This window comes from Diaphorina citri, unplaced genomic scaffold, assembly GCF_000475195.1.
Source record: "Diaphorina citri unplaced genomic scaffold, Diaci psyllid genome assembly version 1.1 scaffold120, whole genome shotgun sequence".
Taxonomy (NCBI): Eukaryota; Metazoa; Arthropoda; class Insecta; order Hemiptera; family Psyllidae; genus Diaphorina; species Diaphorina citri.
The window spans coordinates 91,572-103,989 of record NW_007377557.1 but is presented as its reverse complement, the minus strand read 5'-3'; the positions used below and the strand labels follow the sequence as shown (position 1 = coordinate 103,989).

The 12,418-nt window shown below is 37.0% G+C and overlaps 1 protein-coding gene and 1 long non-coding RNA gene across 2 annotated transcripts in view; both read right to left on the bottom strand.

Moving 5' to 3' along the window:
- Positions 1-6,703: 6,703 nt before the first annotated feature.
- LOC108254596 lies at positions 6,704-8,947 on the bottom strand. The gene is made up of 2 exons (XR_001809920.2): positions 8,138-8,947; positions 6,704-7,021 (listed from the first exon to the last, which is right to left on the bottom strand). It is a non-coding gene; the product is annotated as an uncharacterized LOC108254596 (long non-coding RNA).
- A 1,532-nt stretch (positions 8,948-10,479) lies between these two features.
- The window catches only part of LOC103524793, a 49,554-nt gene continuing 47,615 nt past the window's right edge, over positions 10,480-12,418 (bottom strand). The window contains exons 11-14 of the mRNA XM_017449744.2: positions 11,735-11,890; positions 11,455-11,548; positions 10,969-11,131; positions 10,480-10,483 (exon numbers count right to left, since the gene is read on the bottom strand). Coding sequence (XP_017305233.2) covers positions 10,480-10,483; positions 10,969-11,131; positions 11,455-11,548; positions 11,735-11,890 — 417 coding nt within the window. The remainder of the gene's footprint in view (positions 10,484-10,968; positions 11,132-11,454; positions 11,549-11,734; positions 11,891-12,418) is intronic.

Sequence of the window (12,418 nt, the reverse complement as noted above, 5' to 3'; positions counted from 1 at the left end):
TATTGATATGTAAACATACCAAAACATGAATGAAACACCCTGACATAATTGAGTTTTTCAAACTCATAATAATGTGTCTATTATGCTAAGAAAATGTACTCAATAGTACAAGGGGTGAACTAATGTATGAATAGACATGAAATAAGAAGATTAATAGTAAATAGGTATAGGTAAGTATAGGAAATTTTAAAGACTAAAAAAAACTAGACCTAAATAATTCGAAATAAAGAAATAATAATAGAAAATTTAGTACGAAGTAGAGGAAGGTACTTCGTATGAAATAAGACTACCACATTGCATACTCACTTTAGTTTACAGGCGTTCATACAAATCATAAGATAACATTACAGTCCAGCCCCTTTTCTATTTCCTGAGGGCAAATATCCTCAAACGAAATTACCAACATACCAAACTAGTTTCGACTCACATAGTTTAGAGTAAATCTGTGATGTCTAGGTATGTATTTCTCTCGTTGAACCTATATAAAGTTACATAGGTAGTAGACAGCTAGGTATTTAGGTAGGTATGTGTTTAGAAATTGAAGAGAAACCAGTGCTTCTATTTCTACGAAGATGCGAGTGTAAGTTGTAAGTAATAATCATGTTCAAAATTACCTACATACTTCAATAGAGCTACATACCTACATACGATACTAAATTTATAAATATTTACGATACATGTCCACCATATACACTGTGGATAGAGGAATAGATGTTTTGTGATTATAACTAGAAATTACTTGACGACCTGCTTAGGTATTTGAGTTTTACCGTTTCTTTGTGTATTTTCTAAACATACCTTAAAGTAGCTAGGTACCAATAAGCTTGAAATGACAGAGGTAAAATTGGGACTTGAGTCCAAAACTAGTTTCGACTCACATAGTTTAGAGTAAATCTGTGATGTCTAGGTATGTATTTCTCTCGTTGAACCTATATAAAGTTACATAGGCAGTAGACAGCTAGGTATTTAGGTAGGTATGTGTTCAGAAATTGAAGAGAAACCAGTGCTTCTACTTCTATGAAGACGCGAGAGTATTAAGTTGTAAGTAATAATCATGTTCAAAATTACCTACATACTTCAATAAAGCTACATACCTACATACGATACTATATTTATACCTGTGATGTCTAGGTATGTATTTCTCTCGTTGAACCTATATAAAGTTACATAGGCAGTAGACAGCTAGGTATTTAGGTAGGTATGTGTTTAGAAATTGAAGAGAAACCAGTGCTTCTACTTCTATGAAGACGCGAGAGTAAGTTGTAAGTAATAATCATGTTCAAAATTACCTACATACTTCAATAAAGCTACATACCTACATACGATACTAAATTTATAAATATTTACGATACATGTCCACCATATCACCATATACGAGTAGGTACCTATGATAATAGGTACAAAGTACAGCCTACCTATCAACTAAATGATGAACAAATTGGTCTAAGGATTTGAAATGACCCCTTTGTCAAAGGCCCAACATAAAACAATACTAATCATTTGCTAACAAATCCTCGTCGGCAAAATTTGGGTTGGACGCTAACTGTTTAGGTGTCTTGTCCACTACTTTTTGAACTCCCAAACCTGATTGGTCCTCCTGTACTGAGGCAGTCATCCATGAAAAACACCCCTTGTGACTTTTGGGTAGGTAAACACATATTTTTTTTTATTATTAAAACAGGGGTTGTAGTTTTTCTTCAACCCTAAGTGTAATAATACACTAAAAATTAAAAATACTAACCAAAAAATTTGGAACAATTTCTACATGGAACTACTTTTTTGCGACAGATTGTTTAGCATTCAGAAATAGTGGAGATGTCAAAACTCCTTCATTGTTCCGTACTGAAAATCAGTGGAGATGTCAAAATCACGACCTCCTTTCAAAAAATTCCTTATGTCTTCTTCTCTTTCTTCTTCTTCTACTGCTATTATTTGGGAGATGTCAAAACTCCTTCATTGTTCCGTACTGAAAATCAGTGGAGATGTCAAAATCACGACCTCCTTTCAAAAAATTCCTTATGTCGTCTTCTTCTTCTTCTACTACTTCTTCTTCAAAACTCCTTCATTGTTCCGTACTGAAAATCAGTGGAGATGTCAAAATCACGACCTCCTTTCAAAAAATTCCTTATGTCTTCTTCTTCTTCTACTTCTTCTTCTTCTTCTTCTTCTACTGCTATTATTTTATAAACATTATTGTTACTTATTACTTGTCTAAACTGTAGGCATAGGTAATTGTATACACTTGTGGCGACTAAGGATGGGTTCAGTTTACCGGTTTTTGGTTTCCCTATTTAGGTGTTACTTATTACTTGTCTAAACTGTAGGCATAGGTAATTGTATACACTTGTGGCGACTAAGGATGGGTTCAGTTTACCGGTTTTTGGATTCCCTATTTAGTTACTAATAAATTTATCATTGGCGTTAGTCAGCACAATCGAATATGTTGCGTCTACGTCACAGAACGCTCAGTTACTCCTGAACCATCATCCTAGTAACTACATATACATAGCTAGCTATGTAGAATAGTACTATGTTCTATGCTGTATTCTATGCTATAAAATACTTGATAATGTCCTTCCCCTGTGACCTGTGATTTCGCCTTCATTTTCTAGGTACATATACATATATAAATACTCATGAAGTAATTTATTATTGGTAAGTCATCGTCAGGACTATCTTGGGTTCGATTTGGGACAGAGTTGCTGCTATGTACAGTGACTTACTGAAGTAGTTATTATAGATAACTTCGACCAAATCACTAAAGAATGCCTTTCAAGTGGCGGATGATGGGGTCGACATTTCATGCAAAGAAATACTTTTTAAATGGAATAAACGTCTAATACCTAGGTACAAACCTAAATTTTTACCTAGAGGCTGATGCTTAATATCTTGTTTGATCTATGTACAGTGACTTACTGAAGTAGTTATTATAGATAACTTCGACCAAATCACTAAAGAATGCCTTTCAAGTGGCGGATGATGGGGTTGACATTTCATGCAAAGAAATACTTTTTAAATGGAATAAACGTCCAATACCTAGGTACAAACCTAAATTTTTACCTAGAGGCTGATGCTGAATATCTTGTTTGATAGTTTCTACTTGAAAACCTCATTGGCAAGAGTTCAATATTACCATCCCACATTTACTTTTTTCACCACTGATCGACAGTGACCAAGTTAGATTTACAATAAATCAAATATTACGGGTATTTATAAATTAACACACACCAGATTTTATAGTCAACGTGAAATCTAACTGCATCTTTTCATCGGAGGATAAACGATAAAATAAATGTCTTAATCCACAATACCTAGTTATAGTCAACGTGAAATCTAACTGCATCTTTTCATCGGAGGATAAACGATAAAATAAATGTCTTAATCCACAATACCTAGGTAGTAGTAGTAGTAGAGGTACATACATTTCTCTATGAAACAAATATTATCTCTTGCTAAGATTTGGCTGATGCCATCGTGAAAACGATTACTGTTTTGATACAGATTAATAGGTTATTAAATGTTTATGTCTATTTGTGTGCTGATGACATGAAAAGTATCAACTGATACTGACCACAGAAAATACCTATTATAGGGTGAAACAAATATTATCTCTTGCTATGATTTGGCTGATGCCATCGTGAAAACGATTACTGTTTTGATACAGATTAATAGGTTATTAAATATTTATGTCTATTTGTGTGCTGATGACATGAAAAGTATCAACTGATACTGACCACAGAAAATACCTATTAGAGGTATCTAGGAATAGCAATAATAGGTTCAAATAAAAATAAATCTGCAGGGCCGTAGGTATTAGATGTTGGTAGTTAGGTACTTATACCTATTTTCGGTACTTACATCTTGGAGGTTGACATAATGATACGTGCCATTATTTTCATACTGCAGCCTAGGGCGAATCCGCAATTAATGCGTGCGGAATGTATGAAGGCAATTTCCTCCATAGTAAAATTCCATATTGCAAGATTTGAAGGTCCCTGTCTGAAATCGAGGAGTTGTGGAAAATTGAGGATCTGCAGGTTTAGGAAATTAAGGATCTGTGGGCTTAGGGAATCGAAGAAGTTTGGATTTAGAAATTGAATTTGGCCTCGCGCATCCTTAACCTTTTCGGCTACGTTATCTGCTGTATTATCTAGCAAGCGTGGTATTTATCTGTCACGACCCCCATGTCTTACCCCCATACTTTCTTCAGCATTGTTAATCTATGCTTCAATAACAACAATATTACTCGTATGTTCCTCCTTCGTTGTATTATTCTAATTACCATTCTCATCTCATCTTCATTATTTTCGTCTTCACCTTCATCTTCGTATCTTATTAGTCTGATGTTTTCTTCTCAATTATTTTGGCGTCTTCGAAATATACACTTACTTCTTGACTTTTTTTGTCTCGAAAGATATTTGAATATTTATTTAATTGAAGGAGTTTAGACTTCATCTTCGTATCTTATTAGTCTGATGTTTTCTTCTCAATTATTTTGGCGTCTTCGAAATATACACTTACTTCTTGACTCTTCATCTTCGTATCTTATTAGTCTGATGTTTTCTTCTCAATTATTTTGGCGTCTTCGAAATATACACTTACTTCTTGACTCATGGTAAATTTCTGCCGGAAGGCTTTTCTGGCCATCCTGGTGGCTTTCTGCCGTAAGGCTTTCCAAGACCTTGAAATATCTTTAATATCCTAGGTGACACCAAGACCTTGGATCCAGGTTCAATATTACTTATCTACCTATAGGTATCTAACTATCTAGTTGACAGTTTCAGTAATGCATTTAGCCAGAAACCATTACCCATCTCGTGACCAGGTCAAATTTAGAACATCATAGGTATAATGGTAGGTATATAGATTACCTTCCACGTCCTGTCAACTCAATAGTAGATAATTTGTATTGACGTCTTCCGAAGTTTTCCCCCTTAGAAAACCCCAAGTCTACATTCTCATCTTATCCTTCTGTTTTTCTGATGATCCAACTTAGACTACTTAGACTATTATATCTTCAAGCACGTCTCAGAAAATGGTAAAACGGAATATCTCAGACTCAGACAGTAAGGGTGAGTTTCACCAATCTTCTTTTTATCTCCTAACAGCCTGTTACCTTAACAGCCCTGTTAAGGCTGTACAAATCGAATGGATCTTAACAAGCCTTCTGGGATTGTTTTATTTATTATTATTATTATTATTATTATTATTATTTTTGAGTTGGAAATGTTGGAATGTTGTTTGGACCTTTGTAAAATAAACTGAATACTTGGCACGTGTTCCTTTTTTCCTTCAAAATAATAAAGACCTACCTACCCTGTAAATTTCAACATGACTTAGCTATGGATATCTTGTACATGAATGTGTTTGATTTCATCGCTTTGCTCGTTCATTGATGCTCGTTGCTCTATGCTCTATGCTCGCCGCTCCACTGTGTTCTTAGCCTAAGACGCCTGTTACCTTAACAGCCCTGTTAAGGCTGTACAAATCGAATGGATCTTAACAAGCCTTCTGGGGGCTGAAAAAATATTCGTGAAATCTACTGTAAGTCTTCAAAGGGTCTCCCCTCTCCCTTTACTACATAGAATAGTCGTTCCGGATTATCGTTCACTCACCCGGAGTCATGTTAATATTGGTCAACCGGCCCAAATCGATAGCAAAGGTGGCGGCCATTGCCATTGGCGGCCACTTCTCACCCAGAGAAGTCTACGAACATTATCCGAATCTTGTACCTCTATAGGTAGGTATACTCGCTTACAACTAAAACACGGTTATAGGAAGGTAGTTCCTACCATGAAGGTATCTAAGAAATTCATCGACACGTTAGGTAGTTCCATCAATTTTACAGTGAAAGTTCATAAGTATAGGGTGTTGGTTCATAAATCCAGAGCCTTCTGGGGGCTGAAAAAATATTCGTGAAATCCACTGTAAGTCTTCAAAAGGGTCTCCCCTCTCCCTTTACTACATAGAATAGTCGTTCCGGATTATCGTTCACTCACCCGCAGTCATGTTAATATTGGACATCCGGCCCAAATCGATAGCAAAGGTGGCGGCCATTGCCATTGGCGGCCACTTCTCACCCAGAGAAGTCTACGAACATTATCCGAATCTTGTACCTCTATAGGTAGGTATACTCGCTTACAACTAAAACACGGTTATAGGAAGGTAGTTCCTACCATGAAGGTATCTAAGAAATTCATCGACACGTTAGGTAGTTCCATCAATTTTACAGTGAAAGTTCATAAGTATAGGGTGTTGGTTCATAAATCCAGTTCATAGCTTCATAGCATGTTCATTAGATGGTTCTTACCATGTCCATTAGACTGTTCGTAGCATGTCCATTATACCTTTCGTAGCATGGCCATTAGACTGTTCGTGTGTAAGGAGATAATACATTGTAGAGTAGTCCCGTCAGGTACATTACTTACCGAAATAATAATACCGAGAGTGTTGAATTTTAAACCCGGATAAGACTGGAAAGTAACTTAATTTTACGTTCATATCAGACCAAATAATTATATCCCCGTATACACAATACCTACATACAGCTGTTATAGGAACCTCAAGAATTGCACAATTTATAGGGAACGTAAAAACCTAATTATACTTGTTTTTCTGTGACGATATGTAAGAATGTAAGTATTGAATTATGTCACGTGATACCAGACAAGACCTATCCAATGAAATGAGCAACCTCTATCAATATTATGAAAATAGATAAGATTAATTTATGACCAAGATCACAATCTGAGTTTTAACTTAAGTTGAACTCACTGGATTAATCCGATTGGTTGATTTTAAACTTTGGACTTTAGCCAGTTTAGTTAGGTAGCTCGGAGGGTAGCACGTCTACCTTGAAAGCGCTAGGTCGCGGGATCGATTCCCGCCCGGGCCGGATTTTATCCTAAACAGATAAGTTTCGTTCTCGGAATGGCTGGAATTTTTCAAACCTGTCTTCCTTCTCTCTTCGCTTTCGGGACGATAAGACCTCAATACCTAGTTATGTACGCTCCTATCAAACCTGAATTCTCTTCGTACTTTGATGATTGTTTTTCGTGTTACAGTTATTATACCACTTAACTTGGTGTTGTCTAACAACTAACGATGCAATTGGATGTATTATAGTAGGACCACCCATTTAAACATAGAGGCTAACCAGGAACCGTGATCATCACTCACCTGAACTCTAAACCTAGAACCCCATTGGCGGCCACTTCTTACCCAGAGAAGTCTACAAACATTATCCGAATCTTGTACCTCTATAGGTAGGTATACTCGCTTACAACTACTAAAACACGGTTAGGAAGGTATAGTTCCTACCATGAAGGTATCTAAGAAATTCATCGACACGTTAGGTAGTTCCATCAATTTTACAGTGAAAGTTCATAAGTATAGGGTGTTGGTTCATAAATCCAGTTCATAGCTTCATAGCATGTTCATTAGATGGTTCTTACCATGTCCATTAGACTGTTCGTAGCATGTCCATTATACCTTTCGTAGCATGGCCATTAGACTGTTCGTGTGTGCGTGCAATAAAGCTACCATAATGATCGTTTACATCAGCTAGGTGTTAGTAATCAAAACTCGGATATTTTTTGATACAAACTCTAGAAGCACGTGATACCGTTCATATCAGACCAAATAATTATATCCCCGTATACACATACAGCTGTTATAGGAACCTCAAGAATTGCACAATTTATAGGGAACGTTATAAAAACCTAATTATACTTGTTTTTCTGTGACGATATGTAAGAATGTAAGTATTGAATTATGACACGTGATACCAGACAAGACCTATCCAATGAAATGAGCAACCTCTATCAATATTATGAAAATAGATAAGATTAATTTATGACCAAGATTACAATCTGAGTTTTAACTTAAGTTGAACTCACTGGATTAATCCGATTGGTTGATTTTAAGCTTTGGATTTTAGCCAGTTTAGTTATGTAGCTCGGAGGGTAGCACGTCTATCTTGTAAGCGCTAGGTCGCGGGATCGATTCCCGCCCGGGGCGGATTTTATCCTAAACAGATAAGTTTCGTTCTCGGAATGGCTGGAATTTTCCAAACCTGTCTTCCTTCTCTCTTCGTTTTCGGGACGATAAGACCTCAACAGTTACGCTCCTATCAAACCTGTTAAGAAAACGGATTTTCAGCTAATCAGAAATCAGTATGAACTTAAGGGCAATCTCAGGTTGTGATCCTGGTCATTGCTTTATTTATTTAACATGGGTTAACGTATAAAAAAATAATTATGACTCTCAAGAAAACATTGTCTTTACTAAAAATGTAGGTACGTACATAGGTACTTATTCGGACCAATGGCAATGCTATACCTACATATTATATAAGATACCTATCTTATTTTTACCTTTCTCGGTTCAGTATAATTTACCTATTTCTTGATCTCTTCGTGGAGGAAGAGCTCGAACATTTATCTACAAACTCAAATGTACTATCCAGCTCTTACTAAATTGAGATTGGTACGTCCATTGAGCTCCCCAAAAAACTTATTTCTAGCTAAACTAGACTAGAAAAGTAGAAACTAGAAATTTTTGCAGTTTCCTATATTGTTTGGACAGCCAAGGAAATTAACTCATTTTCTATCGGGTTCTTCGCAACAGAAAGGGTTCTAGGCGAAACTCAGTTAAAACCCCTTTACTCGGCGAAACTCAAACCTCTTTGCTCCTAGCGAAAGTTCAATTTAGGCACAAGGCCGAGCCAAGTCCAGCCTACGCCTCGACAGCGCCTTGTCTAAACTTTGTACAAACGGTATCTCCTTCGTCTTCAGCCAATCCTGCCCGACCTAGCATCAGTTATCACCCCCCACAGTTCGATGATAAAGTCATCAGTGAATCCAAACTCTTCGAGATCTGACGCGTCAATGGCTTCCGCAAAGTCCATGCTGTTGGTTTTGCCCTCGGCCTGTTCCCAGATTTGTGTGGCTGAAAAACAAGAGGGGATATTTTGAGTTACAGAATAGACGGATCTCCATTCAGGATCAGGTAGATAAGATGGATCTAGGTAGATTACAAAGGAAACTGAAGATGGCAAGCTACGAGTATGTGGGGGCGTAGCTATGCGGTAGTGCGTCAGGCCAAGTTCCGGCTTTAAAGTCATGATGGTTTGGGCTGCGCTCTAGCGTCTCTAGCCTAGTCAGAATTAATGAGGAGTTTAATGAAATCCCAGTGAAAAATGGGAGTAGATATAATAAAGCCCCCTATGACCTTTGCAATGGAAAAGGTTATCCACTTACCAGTTTTATATTCCCAACTTCCGATTTATCCGTCCAGGGTCCGTAATACTCCCTATACCTAATGTATTTATTAGACTACGTATGTACATATTAGAGGATATTGGAATGATCAAACCTTGATATTTTGGCAAAGATCTTTTAATATTAAGATGCCTAGGATTAACAGTTAACCAGGATTACCCGACAGATTTCTCAGAGGATTATTCACTTACCTCTGTGCTCAGCCCATCTAGAAGTGGGTTAGAATTAGTATGAGTGAGTGAGTGAGTCAGTCAGTCAGTTACACAAGGGGCTGTATATATTTAGGATACATAATATTTTCGTCGTCAGATTTTGATTATAGTACTCTGTATTTCAAAATGAATCTACATAACACCTTCTTTGTTAGTATAGGTCGATAATTAAGGTATAACAGCCAACAAGTTTTAAATCCACCAGGTATAACTACCTAAACATTGAAGTAGGTTTGTATGACATAATAGAGTCCAAGCTTTTTGAATGTCCAAAATGAGACAGGTTTGAAAATTCAATGGAAAAGTTTAACGAAATATGTGAGAGTTTTGTCGTCTCCACTATTTTCACATGTTGAAACTAGTGGAATGTCAAAATTCTCCATGTATTACTTGGTGACTGGTTACGTAAATGCTGTCTATACTTCGTAACGATAAAATCTTGAGGTGTTTGGAAAATTTTCTTAGGAAGATTGGATGATTTTTTAGCGGTCCTCCGTACAATCCAGCTCTCACGTATTATTCGCTGTTACTGTTTTGACTGGGGCTAAGTTGCTGTAACTTGTATATGTATTGCAATTTGCATTTATTAGCTTCTGAATTTAAACAAGATCTAGGTACTTACTACATAACTGTTTAAAAGTTACTTGCCAACTGCCTATAGGGTTATCTTGGGAACAACATTCCACACCGTGGGTTCCAACCCCAGCCTTCAGACCCAGTTTTTCGACTTTTGAATCTGCTGTTCATTAGAGGTGATCAATTGCTTCTATAATCCGGCTTACTTATCTTCTATCAGGACGAACTTGGAAAATATTAGACTATAAAATTTATAGTATAAATAGCTTTGATTCTGGAGCTATAAATTTACCCACCACCTAGTGGTAGTTATTCATAATTAATTGGATATTTAATAAACATGATTAATTTGGCTTCGAACCAGAATGGAATTTACTATGAGTAGGTAATGCACGTGACTGCTTATTCGATTATCTGGAAAAGTAAAACATGGATAAGACCAAGTTAGAAAACATATTACCATAAGCTGACGACAACTGACAGCACTGACGAGTATGTGGGGGCGTAGCTCTGCGGTAGTGCGTCAGGCCAAGTTCCGGCTTTAAAGTCATGATGGTTTGGGCTGCGCTCTAGCGTCTCTAGCTTAGTCAGAATTAATGAGGAGTTTAATGAAATCCCAGTGAAAAATGCGAGTAGATATAATAAAGCCCCCTATGACCTTTGCAATGGAAAAGGTTATCCACTTACCAGTTTTATATTCCTAACTTCCGATTTATCCTTCCAGGGTCCCTAATACTCCCTATACCTAATGTATTTATTAGACTACGTATGTACATATTAGAGGATATTGGAATGATCAAACCTTGATATTTTGGCAAAGATCTTTTAATATTAAGATGGCTAGGATTAACGTTTAACCAGGATTACCCGACAGATTTCTCAGAGGATTATTCACTTACCTCTGTGTTTTCTTGGCTACGATCTTGTCTGATACCATTCCTCCAACAACGACTCCTAGGGATCCAATAACGAAAGTGACGAAGAACAGGCCCCATCCAAGATCAATGTTTGGGAAGATCTCTCTGTAGAACAGATCGGCGTTGTAGGCGAAACACAATCCACCTGCAAATGGAAAATGAGTGTTTGAAAATTTTGAGCTTTCTTTATGAACACCCGAGTTTATAGCTTTTACCTACCTAGATTAAAATACCTACAAAATAACCCAGCGTTATAAATAAAAACTCCGTGACTGATACTTATGTATTCACTCTTGTCACAAAAAAGGAGACATGCTCAAAAAAGAGCTGTAAGAGAGAAGCCTCAAAGAGAACACTCCGTCCCTAAAATCTACGGATAGTGGTGCAATAGTCCTACATACTGGAATGAAAAGACCCCCATTTAAATGAACTTCCTTAACCATCTCGGAAATCTTCTCCTCTACTTACCGGTGTGACGGATAGAGGCGGCAATACACAGCATAACCAGACGTGGTTCCAGCATCACTTTCCATGGAGATTTCTTCTCCTCAGCGGGTTCAGAGTTGCTCACTAATGTAAAATCTACGGATTGTGTACAAATTGGCTTACACGCAAACTTCCGTAACCATCTCGGAAATCTTCTCCTCTACTTACCGGTGTGACGGATAGAGGCGGCAATACACAGCATAACCAGACGTGGTTCTAGCATCACTTTCCATGGAGATTTCTTCTCCTCAGCGGGTTCAGGGTTGCTCACTTGCTTTTCCTTTTCAACCTGGGCTTCCTTCTCTTGTTCGACTTCTTCACCAATGGTGGTTCTCTTGGGTTCAAAGATGGTGGTGGCACAGAACAAAGCAATGACGAGTCCGAAGATACCGCTGCCGTAGTAAGCCACTCTCCATCCCTGAGGAATTGGAACACCGTTTACAACGAGTTAGTTTTCATAGTATTGTTAAACACACACATTTGTGTGTGTAAAGATAGCGTTAGCGTGTCTTTTAGTCGGAATTTGAGAAGGTTCGATAAATCAGAGGAGTGAATCAAGTAAACGTTTTTGAAGGTTGAAAACAGCAGTTTGAATGTCATAATTTTATTTTAATAAATCATAATTTTATTTACATGCATGAATAAAATTAACAAGGCCGTACCAATACTCGTACCAATGATTAACACAAGAAATAAATATCAGAAGAACACCAAATGGTTTGTCATATTTGAATGTTCAAAACCGTCATTGAGAAGGTTCGATAAATCAGAGGAGTGAATCAAGTAAACGTTTTTGAAGGTTGAAAACAGCAGTTTGAATGTCATAATTTTATTTTAGTAAATCATAATTTTATTTACATGCATGAATAAAATTAACAAGGCCGTACCAATACTCGTACCAATGATTAACATAAGAAATAAATATCAGAAGAACACCAAATGGTTT